The 20,880-nt window shown below is 38.6% G+C and overlaps 1 protein-coding gene across 8 annotated transcripts in view; it reads right to left on the reverse strand.

Annotated features, from left to right (window-relative positions):
- Positions 1–18,690, reverse strand: part of TRMT11 (tRNA methyltransferase 11) — a 71,398-nt gene extending 52,708 nt beyond the window's left edge. For 4 of the 8 annotated variants that reach the window (XR_003428720.1, XR_003428719.1, XM_027087045.1 and 1 more), the window contains exons 1-3: positions 18,579–18,690; positions 4,086–4,151; positions 2,388–2,461 (exon numbers count right to left, since the gene is read on the reverse strand). Coding sequence is in view for 6 of the 8 variants with exons in the window: in XM_027087045.1 (XP_026942846.1) it covers positions 2,388–2,461; positions 4,086–4,151; positions 18,579–18,650 (212 nt within the window). In the remaining 2 variants the exon portion in view is untranslated. Of the gene's footprint in view, positions 1–1,949; positions 2,016–2,387; positions 2,462–4,085; positions 4,152–5,237; positions 5,257–18,578 lie in introns of those variants that run through there. The other 4 variants (XM_027087071.1, XM_027087061.1, XM_027087020.1 and 1 more) reach the window with 3 other exon arrangements.
- Between the last annotated feature and the right edge of the window lie 2,190 nt (positions 18,691–20,880).

Consider the following 20,880-nt stretch of genomic DNA (forward strand, 5'->3'; position numbering starts at 1 on the left):
ACTGTTCTAAAGCCACTTAATATTAATTCACATATTCCTCACAGGAATCCTATTAGGTAGCTGCCAGTATCATCATCCATTTAACCAATGAGGAAACTGAGGCACAGAAAGATTAAATAACTCTCTCAGGTCATATAGCAATTGGTGAAGCTAAGATTCAAACCCAATCCATCTGACTCCAGAATCTATACACTGCTTCTCAGATATAAATATGCAAAAAGACAGGAACTCCAGGCCATTCAGGAAAGGCACAGACAATTCCATAAATCATAATTATCCCTAATGAACCATTATACAGTACTTTATAGGAACTAATGCTTGTAGTGATAACCTAGAATCAGTAAAAATGAAATAATACTCCCTATCCTCTTTTTCAGAAAGAATTTATATAACATTAATAAATTTATATTTAAATGGCAAAATAAAAATATTAGATATATAACATCATAAGCTTCAGTTATAATTGGAACACTGGAGTAACACCCTTTGTGATTTAGATTTCGGAGTAAACAGTTTTCATATATATGACTGCACGATTATGATCCCTATTTTAGAGATTATAAAACTTATATGAATTGCCACATCTCATGGGTGCTATATAAATAAGCATGGATGTCAACTTACTAATATAATATCAATATGACCTAAAATATTTCACTGATTATAGCAGTAATAATGAAACCTTTCTGACAAATAAAAATGCTTTAAGAAACTATGCTTTGAGGGGAGAAGGGTAATAGAACGGGGAAAGATACACAAGGAGCACCAATGGTTCCTGTCATGGTTTATTTCTTTAAAAAAAAAAAAAGCTGTGGCAAATATCTCAAAATGTTGAGATCTAACAAGGTAGGTACCTCGGTGTTTGTTATATATCACTGCTTGTGATATGTTCAAAATAGTCCATGTTAAAAATAAGTCAAATAAAATGAACTTTCAATCCCTATTGTACCACAAAAAAATCTGATGTTAGCTTTGAATGCACTGTTCTAAAAGTCTATTAGCTCCAGAACAATTAATGCTACAATTAGAACTGTAAATTTTATCCTCTGAAAATGAATTCCCCCATTTCTATTAAATTTATCGAGATAAGGCCTCTGCAGTAATACTGTTCTTACTTAGTTATCACTTAAGGTATAACCTCAGCTATGTAAAATATACAGACACTAAAAAGCAGCTAGGGACATTATTTCATAATGTTATACAACTATTACACAACTATTTATTGTACCATTACTCAAATATATGCATCAGAAGATATGAGCTTTGAAGGAAGTATACAAGTTCTGGTTCTCAAGTAGCTATTTTAAACCTATAAGCTTTATCTTTGGAATTCAAACACCTCTTAGAGCCATAAATTTTAATACGCTAATGTAGAGTAATAATTATTCAAAGGATGTGTTTCTTAGTTCTGTTTCTGCTTTCTAGTCATTTTTATTGACTAAGACCCATCAACAAGCCTCAATTTATGAGATTAGATTTAGTACTGCAGCTAGTTTTCAATAGGATAAATCTAATATGGGGGTTGTAGTCTATCCAATAATATAGCAATGACATACTATGCTATAAAGTATTGCTAACCATGCTAACAAAACTAGATATATGTAAATTCTTATTTGCACTGCATTATTAAATATTATAATTTCTAAGCAAAAAGAAGTTTTCAGAAATGTTTGGGGATGGGGGAGCATGTAAAAAAAAAAGCAATTCAAGGATAAGTTGTTCAGTTCTTAAAATGGTAGCTAAAAATGCAGTTTAATTTTCAAGCCCCAAGATAGAATTTTCCAACAATAAAAAAAATGAAAGAAAGAAAAGAAATGAAAAAAGAACAGATACTAATGATAAAAGCTAGAAAACACTCAGGCAGGATAAATAAGGAAGACATCATTATATTAATCCATATCAAGATATGATAATCAGAGTTCCTCTAACAAATAAAACAGAAAACATACTTTATGGTAGTCCTCATTTTTTGTCATCTTACACTTCACCAATCTGTTCATCTAACTAAAAACCATCTATAAGAAAAACATTTTTAGGTTTTCAATACTTTGGTTATAATTAAATGTGGCATTTATCCTATGTAATAACATAGCATTTACATCTTATACCATATGCTTGCTTAATGTAGAAGTTTAAAAAAATTATTCTAAAGCAAGCGTTTCTGCATTTCACCACTGAAATTCTCTCAACCTCAGTTTCAGCAGATAACTCTCCTCTGTTCTCCTACCACCATCCAGTGGCAAATACATGTAACTACAAGCTAAGCTGAGCTCCCCAAACAATCAACCCCCTTCTACCTTCTGCCAACATAAGCAAAAAGTAGGACAGAGTAGTTATGAGAAGTCTGGTTTACACTCATGCAGGAGGACACTATAAGTTTTTCTTACTTGGCACACACTGTCCGTTTCATTAAGTTTCTGGCAATATCTTCAGAGGGAATGCTAAGAATCCAAAAAGGAGACTGAAAGAAACAACAATATATGGTTTTATGGCCTCATATGCTTTCGTTTAAGAAGTCAATAAGGAGAGATTCCTATCTGCTACTTTTATGTAAGAATATCTGATTTGACACTAACCAAAATAAAAATTGCTCCAACAGATAAAAAATAAATAAATGAATTATTTTAATAGGTAACCTGTTAAGATAATACAGTACAGTATCAGAACACTTTTATAAATGACTGTATAAATGAAAACATCAGCAAATTTAAGGATATTTAAACTTCAGGTTAATTTTGTATTTGCTCTTATATAGTTTGATCAAGAATTAATGAGTATTTTACCCCAAAATATAATTTCAGAATTTTTTATTGTTGCTAATTATTTCTTATAACACAGCTATTTTATTTTTAACTACTAAGTAATGTATTTCTTTGAATGATCCCTTTTTTTCTAGGTAGTTGTGGCCACCCGAGGGGGTGGGAAACATAGTTATTGTCTCTGCAATAACTATGATGGAAAACTATACAGTATATTATTAAATTATCATTTATTTTTATTATTTTATCTAAGGAAAAAAGTTCCAAGTGCATCAGTGGGTTTTAATACCCAAGATTATAGGCACTTCTGTGCTCCACCCAGATAGCCACTTGCCAGAATGCAGCAAAATGTAGCAGGATCCTAACCTCAGTTTAACACCCTCACCCAATTATATCCACACTCTCCCTCTTTCCCTCCTCCCTCAATAAGTGAAATTCATTCAGGAGTACAAGTCCAACACCAGGGGACTTTCAAATTAAGTTCTCTCATCTTTTGTGAAAAGTCCTCCCTGCCACACCCAGCCTTTATTCCAATATTCACACTACCCTACAGAAAAATTCAAAATAATCCAAACAGGAAAAAAGATGGTCATCTCAGTATTATTTTTATTAGGAAAAATTTAAAAGCAACCTGAATGAAATGAAATCATTAGATAAATCATGGTAGAGCTAATCGATGGAAAATATTACACATCCCTGTTAGTAATGAAAGCTATGCAGAAATATGTGCCTACATTAATGCTATCAAATGAAAAAGAAATGCAGAAGTTCACTGGTAGCATTACCACTGAGCGGAAAAAATGTATATGAAAAAAGACTAGAAGGCAGTATCCCCAAATTATAAGTCACGTCAAGGAAGAAGAATTATGAATGATTTTTTCTTTTTCTATTTTCCAAACTCCTCTAATACACTGATAAACCATCAAATACAAAATATATAAATAAACTCACAATTTCACACATGCACAATTACAAATTTTAAAATGAGTACCAATATAAGCCTGAAATTCAGCTAAATTCTAAACTCTAATTATACCTCATCAATAGAAGACAGCCCTTTTTCCAATGAAGCAACAGATATAAATTATGGTATAACTGTTGAACTACAATTTAAAAACTAATAAAATAAGTGAATACTGGAAATAAATCTAACTTTCCAAAACCAAAATTTCTCCCAAATATCCTTTTTATTCAATTGCCCCTAAAAACAGACACAGGTAACCAAAAAAATATAAATTTAAGATTTTGAGCTCTTCTCTTTAAATTCAAGGTTCTATTTATAAGGATACTACATATGGTCTAATGAAAAATACAAATTCAACTTACCTTTCCATAAGTTTCCTGACTATTGGTGAACTGACCTCCAAAAAGTGAAAGCAGAGACTTTATTTCCTATATTGAAAATATCAGAGAGAGAATACATTTTAACACAGGGAACTTAAAGTCTATTAAGATGCAGCTATAACACACACACAAAGACACACACACACACACACACACACACACAAAGAGCAGATTATCTACTTAAGGTGTTTAAATGTCAATACCAGACAAATTACAACTCTGGGTTCTAAAAAAATTTTACAGTCACAATCATGGTAAGTAATTTCGGAGAAATTTTAGAAAAAAACAAAAAAGCGTTGTCAAAAAACTTTGAGAAAATGCACTGAGTTTTAAAAGGAAAAAGCAGATTACAAAAACAATAGATTAGTAAATCTGACAATGGATCAATACAAATAAATTAGATAATTTGAGGATGTTCAGAAAAGAAATAACATGTTTGTAATGATGTTTAGGATCCCTGTGTTTTCCCTTTGAATATTAATATCATAAACATTTTCTTCCTTGGCATCAGGACTGCAAATTTTTCAGTAGGAAACAATACACTTTATGTTGGACATTTAGGTGTTTTCAACTTTATCAGTTTAAAACAAAGCTAAATACTTATTTTCACAAATATATGGATTTTTCCATTTGAGATTGCTTCTTTAAAGTAGCATTACTATACTCAGAGACGTGAAAAATTTTATGGCTTCTTAGAGTATATGTGGCCAAAATACTTTTTTTTTTAACATCTTTATTGGAGTGTAATTGCTTTAAAATGGTGTGTTAGTTTCTGCTGTATAACAAAGTGAATCAGCTATACATATACATATATCCCCATATCCCCTCTTTCTTGCATCTCCCTCCCACCCTCCCTATCCCACCACTCTAGGTGGACACAAAGCACAGAGCTGATCTCCCGGTGCTATGCAGCTGCTTCCCACTAGCTATCTATTTTACATTTGGAGGTCTATATATGTCCATGCCACTCTATCACTTGGTCCCAGCATAGCCCTCCCCCTCCCCGTGTCCTCACTTCCATTCTCTACGTTTGCATCTTTATTCCTGTCCTGCCCCTAGGTTCTTCAGAACTTTTTTCTTTTTATTTTCCATATATATGTGTTAGCATACGGTATTTTTCTCTTTCTGACTTACTTAACTCTCTATGAGATTCTAGGTCCATCCATGTCACAACAAGTAACTCAATTTTCTTTCTTTTTATGGGTGAGTAATATTCCATTGTATATATGTGCCACATCTTCTTTATCCATTCATCTGTTGATGGACACTTAGGTTTTTTCCATTTCCTGGCTATTGTAAATAGAGCTGCAATGAACATTGTGGTACATGATTCGTTTTGAATTATGGTTTTCTCAGGGTATATGCCCAGTAGTGGGATTGCTGGGTTGTATGGTAGTTCTATTTTTAGTTTTCTAAGGAACCTCCATACTGTTCTCCATAGTGGCTGAATCAATTTACATTCCCACCAACAGTGCAAGAGGGTTCCCTTTTCTCCACACCCTCTCCAGCATTTACTGTTTGTAGATTTTTTGATGATGGCCATTCTGACCGGTGTTGAGTGATACCTCATTGTAGTTTTGACTTGCATTTCGCTAATGATTAGTGATGTTGAGCATCCTTTCATGTGTTTGTTGGCAGTCTGTATATCTTCTTTGGAGAAATGTCTATTTAGGTCTTCTGCCCATTTTTGGATTGGGTTGTTTGTTTTTCTGATATTGAGCTGCATGAGCTGCTGGTATATTTTGGAGATTAATCCTTTGTCAGTTGCTTCGTTTGTAAATATTTTCTCCCATTCTGAGGGTTGTCTTCTTGTCTTGTTTATGGTTTCCTTTGCTGTGCAAAAGCTTTTAAGTTTCATTAGGTCCCATTTGTTTATGTTTGTTTTAATTTCCATTTCTCTAGGAGGTGGGTCAAAAAGGATCTTCCTGTGATCTATGTCATGAAGTTCTGCCTATGTTATCCTCTAAGAGTTTTATACTGTCTGGACTTACATTTAGGTCTTTAATCCATTTTGAGTTTATTTTTGTGTATGCTGTCAGGTAGCATTCTAATTTCATTCTTTTACATGTAGCTCTCCAGTTTTCCCAGCACCACTTATTGAAGAGGCTGTCTTTTCTCCATTGTATATTCTTGCCTCCTTTATCAAAGATAAGATGACCATATGTGTGTGGGTTTATCGCTGGGCTTTCTATCCTGTTCCATTGATCTATATTTCTGTTTCTGTACCAGTACCATACTGTCTGGATTACTGTAGCTTTGCAGTATAGTCTGAAGTCAGGGAGCCTGATTCCTCCAGCTCCATTTTTCTTTCTCAAGATTGCCTTGGCTATTCGGGGTCTTTTGTGTTTCCATACAAGTTGTGAAATTTTTTGTTCTAGTTCTGTGAAAAATGCCTTTGGTAGTTTGATAGGGATTGCATTGAATCTGTAGATTGCTGTGGGTAGTAGAGTCATTTTCACAATACTGATTCTTCCAATCCAAAAACATGGTATATCTCTCCATCTGTTTGTATCATCTTTAATTTCTTTCATCAGTGTCTTATAGTTTTCTGCATACAGGTCTTTTGCCTCCTTAGGTAGGTTTATTCCTAGGTATTTTATTCTTTTTGTTGCAATGGTAAATGGGAATGTTTCCTTAATTTCTCTTTCAGATTTTTCACCATTAGTGTATAGGAATGCAAGAGATTTCTGTGCATTAATTTTGTATCCTACTACTTTACCAAATTCATTGATTAGCTCTAGTAGTTTTCTGGTAGCATCTTTAGGATTCTCTATGTATAGTATCATGTCATCTGCAAACAGTGACAGCTTTACTTCTTCTTTTCCGAATTGGATTCTTTTATTTTTTTTTCTTCTCTGACTGCTGTGGCTAAAACTTCCAAAACTATGCATAATAATAGTGGTGAGAGTGGGCAACCTTGCCTTGTTCCTTTTCTTAGTGGAAATAATTTCAGTTTTTCACCATTGAGAACGATGTTGGCTGTGGGTTTGTCATATATGGCCTTTATTATGTTGAGATAAGTTCCCTCTATGCCTACTTTCTGGAGGGTTTTTATCATAAATGGGTGTTGAATTTTCTCGAAAGCTTTTTCTACATCTATTGAGATGATTATATGGTTTTTATTCTTCAATTTGCTAATATGGTGTATCACATTGATTGATTTGCATATATTGAAGAATCTTTGCATTCCTGGGATAAACCCCATTTGATCATGGTGTATGATCCTTTTAATGTGCTGTTGGATTCTGTTTGCTAGTATTTTTGTTGAGGATTTTTGCATCTATGTTCATCAGTGATATTGGCCAGTAGTTTTCTTTTCTTGTGGCATCTCTGTCTGGTTTTGGTATCAGGTTGACGGTGGCCTCGTAGAATGAGTTTGGGAGTGTTCCTCCCTCTGCTATATTTTGGAAGAGTTTGAGAAGGATAGGTGTTAGCTCTTCTCTAAATGTTTGATAGAATATTCTGGTGAATCCATCTGGTCCTGGGCTTCTGTTTGTTGGAAGATTTTTAATCACAGTTTCAATTTCAGTGCTTGGGATCGGTCTGTTTATATTTTCTATTTCTTCCTGGTTCAATTTCAGAAGGTTGTGTTTTTCTAATAATTTGTCCATTTCTTCCAGGTTGTCCATTTTATTGGCATATAGTTGCTTGTAGTAATCTCTCATGCTCCTTTGAATTTCTGCAGTGTCAGTTGTTACTTCTCCTTTTTCATTTCTAATTCTGTTGAGTCTTCTCCCTTTTTTTCTAGATGAGTCTGGCTAATGGTTTATCAATTTTGTTTATCTTCTCAAAGAACAAGCTTTTAGGATCAATTATCTTTGCTATTGTTTCCTTCATTTCTTTTTCATTTATTTCTGGTCTGATATTTATGATTTCGTTCCTTCTGCTAACTTTGGGGTTTTCTTGTTCTTCTTTCTCTAATTGCTTTAGGTGTAAGGTTAGGTTGTTTATTTGAGATGTTTCTTGTTACTTGAGGTAGGACTGTATTGCTGTAAACTTCCCTCTTAGAACTGCTTTTGCTGCTTCCCATAGGTTTTGGGTCATCGTGTTCTCATTGTCATTTGTTTCTAGGTATTTTTTTATTTCCTCTTTGATTTCTTCAGTAATCTCTTGGTTATACAGTAGTGTATTGTTTAGCCTCCACGTGTTAGTATTTTTTACAGATTTTTTCCTGTAATTGATACCTAGTCTCATAGCACTGTGGCCAGAAAAGATACTTGATATGATTTCAGTTTTCTTAAATTTACCAAGGCTTGATTTGTGACCCAAGATATGATCTATCCTGGAGAATGTTCCATGAGCACTTGAGAAGAAAGTGTTATCTGCTGTTTTTTAGATGGAATGTCCTATAAGTATCAATTAAGTCCATCTTGTTTAATGTATCATTTAAAGCTTGTGTCTCCTTATTTATTTTCATTTTGGGTGATCTGTCCATTGGTGAAAGTGGGGTGTTAAAGTCCCCTACTATTATTGTGTTACTGTCGATTTCCCCTTTTATGGCTGTTAGCATTTGCCTTATCTATTGAGGTGCCCCTATGTTGAGTGCATAAATATTTACAATTGCTATATCTTCTTCTTGGACTGATCCCTTGATCATTATGTAATGTCCTTGTCTCTTGTAACCTTCTTTACTTTAAAGTCTATTTTGTCTGATATGAGAATTGCTACTCCAGCTTTCTTTTGATTTCCATTCCCATGGAATATCTTTTTCCATGCCCTCACTTTCAGTCTGTATGTGTCCCTAGGTCTGAATTGGGTCTCTTGTAGACAGCATATGTACAGGTCTTGTTTTTGTAACCATTCAGCCAGTCTATGTCTTTTGGTTGGAGCATCTAATCCATTTACACTTAAGGTAGTTATCGATATTTATGTTTCTATTACCATTTTCTTAATTGTTTTGGGTTTGTTATTGTAAGTCTTTTCCTTCTGTTGTGTTTCTGGCCTAGAGAAGTTCCTTTAGCATTTGTCGTAAAGCTGGTTTGGTGGTGCTGAATTTTCTTAGCTTTTGCTTGTCTGTAAAGGTTTTAATTTCTACCTTGAATCTGAATGAGATCCTTGCTGGGTAGAGTAATCTTGGTTGTAGGTTTTTCCCTTTTATCACTTTAAATATGTCCTGCAACTCCCTTGCGGCTTGCAGAGTTTCTGCTGAGAGATTAGCTGTTAACCTTATGGGGATTCCCTTGTATGTTTATTGTTGCTTTTCCCTTGCTGCTTTTAATATTTTTTCTTTGTACTTAATTTTTGATAGTTTGATTAATATGTGTCTTGGCGTGTTTCTCCTTGGGTTTATCCTGTATGGGACTCTCTGCGCTTCCTGGACTTGACTATTTCCTTACCCATATTAGGGAAGTTTTCAAGTATAATCTCTTCAAATACTTTCACAGTCCCTTTTTTTTTTTTGTGGTACGCAGGCCTCTCACTGTTGTGGCCTCACCCGTTGAGGAGCACAGGCTCCGGACGCGCAGGCCCAGCAGCCATGACTCACAGGCCCAGCCGCTCCACGGCACGTGGGATCTTCCCAGACCAGGGCACGGACCTGTGTCCCCTGCTTCGGCAGGCAGACTCTCAACCACTGCGCCATCAGGGAAGCCCCTCAGTCCCTTTTTTTTTTCTCTTCTTCTTCTGGAAGCCCTATAATTCGAATGTTGGTGCGTTTAATGTTGTCTCAGAGGTCTCTGAGACTGTCCTCAATTCTTTTTTCTTTTTTCTTTATTCTGCTCTGTGGTAGTTATTTCCACTATTTTATATTCCAGGTCACTTACCCATTCTTCTGCCTCAGTTATTCTACTGTTCACTCCTTCTAGAGAATTTTTAATTTTATTTATTGTGTTGTTCATGACTGTTTGTTTGCTCTTTAGTTCTCTAGGTCCTTGTTAAACGTTTCTTGTATTTTCTCCATTCTACTTCCAAGATTTTGGATCATCTTTACTATTATTACTCTGAATTCTTTTTCAGGTAGACTGCCTATTTCCTCTTCATTTGTTTGGTCTGATGGGTTTTTACCTTGCTCCTTCATCTGCTGTGTATTTCTGTGTCTTCTCATTTTGCTTAACTTACTGTGTTTGGGGTCTCCTTTTCGCAATCTGCAGGTTCGTAGTTCCCGTTGTTTTTAATGTCTGCTCCCAGTGGGTAAGGTTGGTTCAGAGGGTTGTGTAAGCTTCCTGGTTATGCAGGTTGGTTCAGAGGGTTGTGTAGAACTGGTGCCTGTGTTCTGGTGGATGAGGCCGGATCTTGGCTTTCTCGTGGGCAGGACCACATCCGGTGGTGTGTTTTGGAGTGTCTGTGAACTTATAACGATTTTAGGCAGCCTCTCTGCTACAGGTGGGTTTGTGTTCCTGTCTTGCTAGTTGTTTGGCATAGGGTGTCCAGCACTGTAGCTTGCTGGTCGTTGAGTGGAGCTGGGTCTTAGCGTTGAGATGGTGATCTCTGGGAGAGCTTCTGCTGTTTGATATTATGTGGGGCCAGGACGTCTCTGGTGGTCCAATGTCCTTAGCTCGGCTCTCCCACCTCCGAGGCTTAGGACTGACACCCGGCTGGAGCACCAAGACCCTGTCAGCCACACGGCTCAGAAGAAAAGGGAGAAAAAAAAAAAAGAAAGAAAAAAGGAAAAAATAAAATAAAGTTATTAAAATAGAAAAAAACTATTAAAAATAAAAAATTAAAAAAAAAAGAAGGAAAGAAAGAAGAGAGCAACCAAACCAAAAAACAAATCCACCAATGATAACAAGTGCTAAAAACTACAGTTAAAAAAAAAAGTCAGAACCCTAGGACAAATGGCAAAAGCCCAGCTATACAGTCAAAATCACACAAAGAATCACACACATACACACTCACAAAAAGAGAAAAAGGAAAAAAATATATATATATATAAAATTTAAAAAGGAAGAGAACAACCAAATCAGTAAACAAATCTACCAATGATAATAAGCTTTTAATACTAAACTAAGATAAACATAAAACCAGAAACAAATTGATGCAGAAAGCAAACCCCAAGTCTACAGTTGCTCCCAAAGTCCACCACCTCAATTTTGGGATGATTCATTGTCTATTCAGGTATTCCAGAGATGCAGGGTACGTCAAGTTGATTGTGGAGATTTAATCCGCTGCTCCTGAGTCTGCTGGGAGAGATTTCCCTTTCTCTTCTTTGTTCGCACAGCTCCTGGGGTTCAGCTTTAGATTTGGCCCATCTCTGCATGTAGGTCGCCTGAGGGCATCTGTTCTCTGCCCAGACAGGATGGGGTTAAAGGAGCGGCTAATTCGGGGGCTCTGGCTCACTCAGGCCGGAGGGAGGGAGGGGTAAGGAATGCAGGGTGAGCCTGCGGCGGCAGAGGCCAGCGTGACGTTGCACCAGCCTGAGGCACACCGTGCGTTCTCCCAGGGAAGTTGTCCCTGGATCATGGGATCCTGGCAGTGGCGGGCTGCACAGGCTCCTAGGAGGGGAGGTGTGGATAGTGACCTGTGCTTGCATACAGGCTTCTTGGTGGCTGCAGCATCAGCCTTAGCATTTCATGCCCATCTCTGGTGTCCACGCTGATAGCCATGGCTCGCGCCCGTCTCTGGAGCTCGTTTAGGCGGTGCTCTGAATCCCTTCTCCTCGTGCACCCCAAAACAATGGTCTCTTGCCTCTTAGGCAGGTCCAGACTTTTTCCCAGATTCCCATCCAGCTAGCTGTGGCACACTAGCCCCCTTCAGGCTGTGTTCAGGCAGCCAACCCCAGTCCTCTGCCTGGGGTCTGACCTCCAAAGCCTGAACCTCAGCTCCCAGCCACCACCCGCCCCAGGGGGTGAGCTGACAAGCCTCTCGGGCTGGTGAGTGCTGGTCAGCACCAACCCTCTGTGTGGGAATCTCTGCGCTTTGCCCTCCGCACCCCTGTTGCTGCACTCTCTTCTGTGGCTCCTAAGTTTCTCCCTCACCACCCCTGTCTCTGCCAGTGAAGGGGCTTCCTAGTGTGTGGAAACTCTTCCTCCTTCACAGCTCCCTCGCAGAGGGGCAGGTCCCATTCCTATTCTTTTGTCTCTGTTTTTTCTTTTTTCTTTTGCTCTACCCAGGTATGTGGGGAGTTTCTTGCCTTTTGGGAAGTCTGAGGTCTTCTGCCAGCATTCAGTAGGTGTTCTGTAGGAGTTGTTCCACATGTAGATGTAATTTTGATGTATTTGTGAGAAGGAAGGTGATCTCCATGTCTACTGCTCCGCCATCTTGAAGCCACTCCCAAAATACTTTCTTAAAGGACTGTTTTAAATTATAAAGTGAGAGTATCAATTTGCCTTCACTACTGCTCAGTTGGATGTTGTACTGTTTTTGTTAATTAAGTAGATTAAAAAATAGTGCTTTTAACTTGTTATTTTAATTTTTTGATTACTAGCACAGAAAATTATTTTTACTATATTTGTTTACAAGCTGTATTTGGAACCATTCTTTTTCTAGAAACTAAAATCATTAGTAATGTATTATTTTATGATTAAAAGACTAAAAGATGAATAATAGAATTTTACCAAATGCCAGGAGTCCCTTTAGAGATTAACTCTGCTGTCCTGTCCAGTTAATTAGATGAATAAATATATGTTAAATTAAAAAAAAGAAAAGTGATTAACTAGGGAGCATCACTGTGGATTCATTATGTACAAGTTATGGTACGTTAACCTCCTTTCTGGATAAAATTACAGAACTAGAAAGAGAATACAAAAGCTACTTTAAAACATCAGGTATGCAAACTTGAAATCTGTTCAGATAGTACATATAGTCTATGAAGCAATCACTATGTACTGATAAACACAGGATATTATACAAACTTTATGATTTATACTACTAACAAATTTTGCCTCCCCAAATAACATAAAGCAGGTAGAATCCCACTCCTCTGTATAGGTCTTATAGAGGAATAAACCTAATGAGAGATAAGTGTCCCCACTGAGGGGTGCCTACAATCCCCTTTCGTTCCAACTAGGGGAAGGGACGAAACCACGCCCATCATGAGCCACAGCCACCATGAGAGAATGTACACCCAGACCATGAAGTCCTCTACCTCAAGACCAAGAAGAATGGGAGGTTTGAACAACTAGTACCTTCTCTGTTTTCCCTTTTGTCTATGCAACAAATCATTTTCTTAATCCCTGGCATTAGAAGGTGCTGAACTCAGATGAATCACATGGACAGACCAAGAACTAGCATAGACTATCAGTAAATCAATGAAGGTAGTCCAAAAGTCATTTTGCAACATGGGTGACACAAATTTGAATAGAAGGCATCACTGGACCTCAGAGTCAGACCACAATTTGTTCTTCAGTTCTTCCAAATAGCAGCTGTGTGATTTTTTTTTTTTACAAGAAGCTTAACTCCTTTGACCCTCAGTTCCCCCACCTATAAAACAGGAATCAGCTACCTCACGAGGTAAGGTCTGTAAAGAATGGAGCAAAGAACGTAGGCTGTTATTAAAGGAATCAAGCTGATGATGACCAACACTATCCTTGAAGCCCAGTGAGTCAAGAAATCAAGTGAGACTGACAAAGTTATAATACTTAAAAGAAAAAAATGAAGTTATAGATTGTCTCTTGAACTAGAATGATTATTGTTCATTCTGTACTAAACCATATTATGAAATCAGCTTTACATTTAAAACAGGAAAGTGTGCTGCTCTTGGAATACATTGTTAGAAATTAGCAACAGGTTAAAGCACAAATGTTCTAAGAGATTTTTTTAAAAAGTGAGGATTATTGGAAATTTTACAACATAGAATTAGCACCATTACCTAAAATCTAAGCAATGATTTAAAGTGAGAATAAATGTGATAATCCAAGTTTCAAATTTAAAAGCAAAACACATATTAAAATACAATATCAACCTACTTGGAAAAATCAAAACACAAGATTTTTATTCATCATATGGCAAACCCACTTTCCAGTTGAGAATCTTTTTATATCAGGAATAGAAGAATTTATATTAGACATTGGATATAAAAATATGGCATGATCTGATGCATACCTGATACATTAATTCATGAGCTTTTCAGTTCTTTTAGCCACTCTTTCATCCATTTAGTTTCCTTCAGAACCAGCAATGAAACCCAGGGGTCTGAACTTTACTTTTAGTACAATAAGGCAGCTGCCAACTAAAACTGGCCCTGATTAACTGCACAGAGGTAAAACCAGACCACACTTGCACTCAGTCTTTCATTTTAAATCATAAAGGCAGCTACTCATTATAGCTTTCCTGCCTAGCAGTTCTCATACAGTAGATGGGTCCATAAGTGTAGACTGTCCTTTTGATTGCCTTCCCTGAAGAGATCCTATTTCACTCAATTCAATATTTATTAAACAACTAATATATGCAAGGCACTGAGCTATGTAAAGATAAATATATATTTATCCCGAGGGAGCTTAAGCTCTACTAGAACTAACATTTAATCCAGTAACTGAAAAGTGAGGTATACAACAGTGAGTGCCCTTAAAGAAGCAAAGAAGTATTGTACCAGAGTACAAAGGAAGAAAAGATTACTTCAGTTTTAGAAGAAAAGTTTCAATGGAAATTCATTTAAGGGGCTTCCCTGGTGGCGCAGTGGTTGAGAGTCCACCTGCCGATGCAGGGGACACGGGTTCGTGCCCCGGTCCGGGAAGATCCCACATGCCGTGGAGCGGCTAGGCCCGTGAGCCATGGCCGCTGAGCCTGCGCGTCCGGAGCCTGTGCTCTGCAATGGGAGAGGCCACAACAGTGAGAGGCCTGCGTACTGCAAAAAAACAAACAAACAAAAACAAAAACAAAAACAAAACTCACTTAAGCCCTGAAACACAGGGAGAATCTGTACAGAGAGAGGACTTTCACTTCCAATGATGGCAAACTAGGTGATTCAGATTAAGCCTCCTGCTGAAAAGAATTAAAAAAAAAAACCTGACTTCTGCTTGAAGGCATCAAGAGATTACAAAAATTACCAAACCAAGATCCCGGAGAGGACAGAAATCTCAAGGTGCAGCCACTCTCTCCCTGGGACATTTACCAATTCCAAAAGCAGCTGTGAGGGCGGACAGCCCTTTGGACAGCTTAATGGAGCTAGAGGAACAAAAAGAGTATAGGGCCAACAATGAGAAGGAAAGGAAGTTTGATAATCCACCCAGTTTAGACTGGCATCCCCAAAAGCTACACACACTAGCAGTATGTGCAAATCAGAACAGAAACAGAACTTAATGGCTGAAAACGAGTTCAAGTGATCCTAGTGTGTTAATGCTCCTATATTCTTCAAGAGGATTTACATCATCCTAGCTCTCACTTATTTTTTCAAATAAATTTTCAAATATATCTGGTATATATTTAACAAACACCCAGCACACACATGAAAAAGAACCAAGAGAAACAATACATAAAAGAAACAGACCCATAGGACCCCTTTTTTCAAGTACATACTTTAACATAACTGTGCTTTCTATATTGAAGGGGATGAAAGACAAAATTAAGAATTTTGGTAGAGGATTAAAAAAAAAGGAAATTGCACATCTGAAAAAGAATCAAGTGAAAAATATAAACCTAAAATAAACAAATATGTGGGCAAATCTAAATGAATATTGACGATATAAAATCAGTAAAACGAAGAGTGGAATAGGAAAGACCCAAACAAGAGGGCATCATCATTCAGGGAATAATGGGGAAGTCTATTTTGGCTGCACTGTTTGTGGGAGGAGCGGGTGGGCGGATACAGAGGAGAAAACCATGCAACTGCAGGCCTTGAATGCCAGACTAGAGTTTCAGCCTTGGGACAATGGAGACAGAAAAGATGGCTGAGCTTTTGGAAGTTTAAACTGGCACAAGGGAAAGATACTAAGAAGAATTTAAGAAAGAAAAAACAGGTAAAACCAGCAAATACTAGGGATGCTATTTTTAAGACTGCAGCTTAACCACTCCATTCTCCCTGCATTATCTGACTATAGGCACTCACCGTCCTTGGCTTCTCTCTAGTTCCACCCCAGTATCCTCTAAGTGGTATCCTTTCTCTGGTACTCCAGAACTATCTTTTTAAAACACAAATGATTGCTAGTCACTTAGTGATTTAAAATGAAAAAATGTTCGTCACTTTCTGGCTTAAAAAGGAAAAAAAAGAAAAAAGAGTCAATGGCTCTCCATTAAATCTAAAACAAAATCCAAATTCCTTCCAATGGTTTCACAACACTCCAAAATCTGGATCCTACCCACCTCTCTAGCCTCAGTGCCCATTAGTTCATCCTCCTTCCCCTCACATCCCCCACACAAACCACCACAATCAACCATCCCTCTGTGCCTCTACACTTGCTTTCATTTCTCAACGCACCTGCCCAGCAACACATTAGTCCCGAATCAATGCCACAATCTTCCTTCAAAACTCCCAAGGCCAGTGAGTTGAACACAACTGAAGAAAATCACAGAATCTTGGCACAATTACAAATACATGCTCTTCACCCTCAGCTGCGTTTTCAGCCTCGCTCTAACACCTGAGTTCTTCTCTACTCAACTGCTGTAGCTCATCAGCTCCCTCTTTGCTCTCAATGATTATTTCAGATTTTACTATTTTTCTCAGTTTCTCCATTCAATCGCTTGGTCCCCCATCTTTCAAGAAATAACCTTGACTCATTCATTACCCAGAAAACAGGTCCTCAGGCAACTACCCGCACCCATCTTAAGTCCCCTCTGCCCACACTCCCCTTCTACTGAAAGGCCAACACCTCCCACTGTGTCCTTATATCCATTTTCCCCTTCCCTTCAGCCTACAAACATGCAAATTTCTCCAAGATGGATAGGGATCCTCCCTTGACTCTAGGGCCCCCTCAAACTGTTAACCAATCCCTTACTTTCCCTTCTATGTTAAGAGCAGTCTATCTCCCCTTCCTCATTTTCCAGTGACCACTAAACCAAGCCATCTGGCTTCTTCGCCTAAAACTACACAACCACACTAGCAAAATCCTAAAACTTTACCCTCTTGATTTTTATGGTCTCACATACTTCCTATTCTGACACTTGCCTATCTTCTTCATGACCTCCTTTTCCCAATTCCCCTTAATATCAATGCTTCCAAGTACCTGCATTTGGCCCACCACTCTTTTGAAGCTATGCTTTCTCTGAATAATTTCATTTTCTCTCCTAGAGTTCATATGCAGAAGACTCCCAAATATTAATTACCAGTACATGCAGCTCTATCAACGTCTGTGCATACTCATATTCACTGCCTCCTGGTCATCTCCATTTGATGTTACACAAGCATAACCAATTCAGCATAACCAAAATTTAAATCATACAGCTGCCTGTGCTCTCTATTTTAAGTGGAAACACCCTTATATCCATCCCAGGAATCATCCCTGATTGGTCCCTCTTGCCCCCACCTTCAATCAATCATCAAGCCCTGATGATTTTATCACCTAAATATATCCCCAGTCTATTCCATCCTCTTACCCCCTGCCCTAGTTCAGGCCTTCTTAATTTATTAACAAGACTATTCCAACAGACTCAACTCCTACCTCCTTATTCCTCTCAACTCCATCCTCCGTACTGCAGCCAAAGTGATTTCTTAAAAAAAAAAATCTGATTCTGTCACTTCCTTAAAATTCTTCAATAAAGTCCCCTTCTAAGATCCAGAGTATTTAAGGCTTTGCATTTTCTGAACCCTACCCTCCTCTCCTGCTCTCTTCTTGTCATTCTTTGCTACATATTTGGTAATCAGGTAATAATGAATAGCTTGTAATTCTAATTTGCTTATGTCTCTCCTTGGCCTGGCTAACTCCTACTCTTCTTTTATGTTACAGTTCAAGTGTCATGCCGTCCTGGAAGCCATCTTAATGGCCAACATCACCCACCCCTCAGGTGGATCATATTTCCCTTCTATATGCTATTTCCCTACCTATCACTGCACTTACCAACATTATTTCATAGTGCTACGTTTATGCATCGGCTCACCCCTTAGCCTAAACAGTAAACTCCTTGAAGACAGAAACTTTGTCATCATTATATCCCCATTGTCCAGAATATTCGATTACAGGTACTCTGAAAATGTTTCTTGAATGAATAAATAAAACAATTTCCCCAACTTTTCCATCATCTAACCCTACCACCCACCATCACCACCACTACGCCAACCCCCACGAAACCTGACCCGCATATTCGACACTTAAAACGCTACCCTGAGTACTTTGTCTGCTGTCTCTATTCTCTAGACGAAGAGCTCCAGGAGGGAGAGGACCGGTCATATTCACCTGCCTGACTCCGGTACCTGGCACATGGGCTGAAGAATGAATGAAAATGCTTAGCAAGGCTGAGAGGCTGTCTCGGACTTCTCTCTCACACCCTCCGCAGAGCTCAGACCAATCCCAGGGGCCGAGGGACTGGGGGGACGCGTGATCTCCCCGACAAGCACAGACCCCCCACTGCCCGCGGGCTCGGACTGCGTGGGTCGCCTCCGCTCGCACACCAATCTCCACCCCGCCGTCCTCTCCAGAAGAAAGAGGTGGAGGTCACTGCGGCGCTTACCGGCAGGCGGAACTCCAGGTGTTCCTGTGCCATGAGCAGAAGATACCTGTTCACGGGTCCCGGCAACGCCATCGCATCAGCCCGCGGCGCGCCTGCGCCACCGAGGGTGTCTCACTCTTTTCTTCCCCTACAGACCGCTTCCGCTAAGGCAGAGCCTGAGGAGCCAGAAGCGGAAGTGGGGAGAGTCGGTTCTCTCCGGAGGTTCCCGGCTTGCGGGATTTGAGCCCCGCAGTTCCGGGAGAGGTTTCTTCTGCTGCCGGGTGCGTTCTGTTTGAGGTCCCGGTGTACCAGGAGCTGGTGTGAGAAGATGTGTTGTGTTCAAGAGCAGGTTGCGATGAGACAGTGTAGTTCCCAATGATCCTCCACCTGGAATGTACTTTTAACTTCCCCTACAACTCTTCAAATTCCAGGTCTTCGAAACTGAACTGAAATTTCTGTCTTTTCCCTGCAGCCTTCTCTAACCACTCCAGGCTTTGGGGACTGACTTAGCTGGACTTAGCTATACTTATTGAAGTATAGTTGATTTACAGTGTTGTGTTAGTTTCTGATGTACAGCAAAGTGATTGAGTTATACACATATATATATATATATATATATTCATTTTCATATTCTTTTCCATTATGGTTTATTACAGGATATTGAATATAGTTCCCTGTGCTATGAAGTAGGACCTTGCTGTTTATCCATTCTATATATACTAGTTTGCATCTGCAGCTTTTTCAAAAAACTGTACTGGAAGGGGCAGAGAGGTTCAAAGTCTGCCTTCTAGACAGATGCAAAGCTCCCCAAGGCAGATCTCGTAGAGACCTGGCCCCTCTTGTGAGATTACTATTGTGTAAGCATTGGAGCCTCTGGTATAGGCTGCTGCTTATTAAAAAACCAGAGGTGTTCCTGGGAAGGACCAGGAATTAGAAAGGAGAATTTGGAGTTCTGGTTAGAACAGGTCACTACAATGTTGAGACTAGTAGGACACAGTCAGTGAAGAAAGAAAATTAGCGAGTTAACAGGTCCCAGTGGCAGAAGTCACGTGTAATGTCAAAGTTGCCCATACATCTGACTAAACATCTATCATTTGAAAAGGGTTTAGGTGTCCCTATGGTTTAGAACCATAGGGATGTGTGAACCAATTAGAGGGAGAAAAGCTCTCTTCATACATAGGAAGACTAGATTTTTGCAATGAGTAAAAAACAAGGGGTTTTTAAACAGTTTGGAGAGTAAAGTTTTATTGTAACAAGTCATATAAGAACTATGGAAACTTCACTATTGTGAAGCATTCCTGAGGGAGTTCTATTTCACAAGATTCCAGAAGGGTCCTCAGCATCTTCAGTCTTCATGAAGATAATTCAGGAAGAAGAGAAGAGAGGAAAAAACACTGGCTGCTCTCAGGAAACAAAACTGAACAAGTTGGGACTCTGAGACACCTGTTCAGACATAAGCAACTGCAGTGGATTTAAATATGATTCAGCTCCTCAGTCCGGAACCTGTGCTCCACAACGAGAGGCCACAACAGTGAGGGGCCCGCGTACTGCAAAAAACAAAACAAAACAAAACAAAAAACTATCACAACATTCATAAATAATGCTTTTGATACTATTTTAAACATGGTTCCGGACGCGCAGGCCCAGCGGCCATGGCCCACGGGCCCAACCGCTCTGCGACATGTGAGATCCTCCCAGTCCGGGGCACGAACCCGGGTCCCCTGCATCGGCAGGCGGACTCCCAACCACTAGCGCCACCAGGGAAGCCCTATTTTAAACATTTTAAAGACAGGTTATGAATTAGCTTTGTACTGAGCTAATGTTATAGATGACTAGAGAGTTACCAAATAATTGAACTACTGAAAAGGCTGAGTAAATTTAAATTGTCATAATTTGATTATTGATCTTTACAAGAGAAGAGCCACTGAAAATGTAAGGTTCCAAGGGTTTTCCAACCTCCTTACTATGAGAGGGTATAATCTCATATAAATTAAATCAAATGGCTAATCACATTTTTAAGAGGTCCATAAGGCATTTGAGAATTCCTTAAATACCTTACATATTGTTATCATAATACTGTCAATTATATCACTGTAAGTTCACTAGTACAACATGTTGCACATGTTGAAAATTCCTTTTCTGAAGCTGATCACAGTAGAACTGATTTATAGAAACATGTAACTGCTAATCTGTGTGGATGCTCAGCCAGCTACTTAGCAAAGCAGTGCTGAAAAACTTGTAAATCTAATTTTGAGAGCCCGTAACCCCTACTTCCAAATTCCTCTCTCCACCTTCAGTGAACAAAATGGAATTTGGATGTTCA

Source organism: Aethalodelphis obliquidens, unplaced genomic scaffold, assembly GCF_003676395.1.
Source record: "Aethalodelphis obliquidens isolate GAN/ISIS:26980383/991018 unplaced genomic scaffold, ASM367639v1 scaffold3, whole genome shotgun sequence".
Taxonomy (NCBI): domain Eukaryota; kingdom Metazoa; phylum Chordata; class Mammalia; order Artiodactyla; family Delphinidae; genus Aethalodelphis; species Aethalodelphis obliquidens.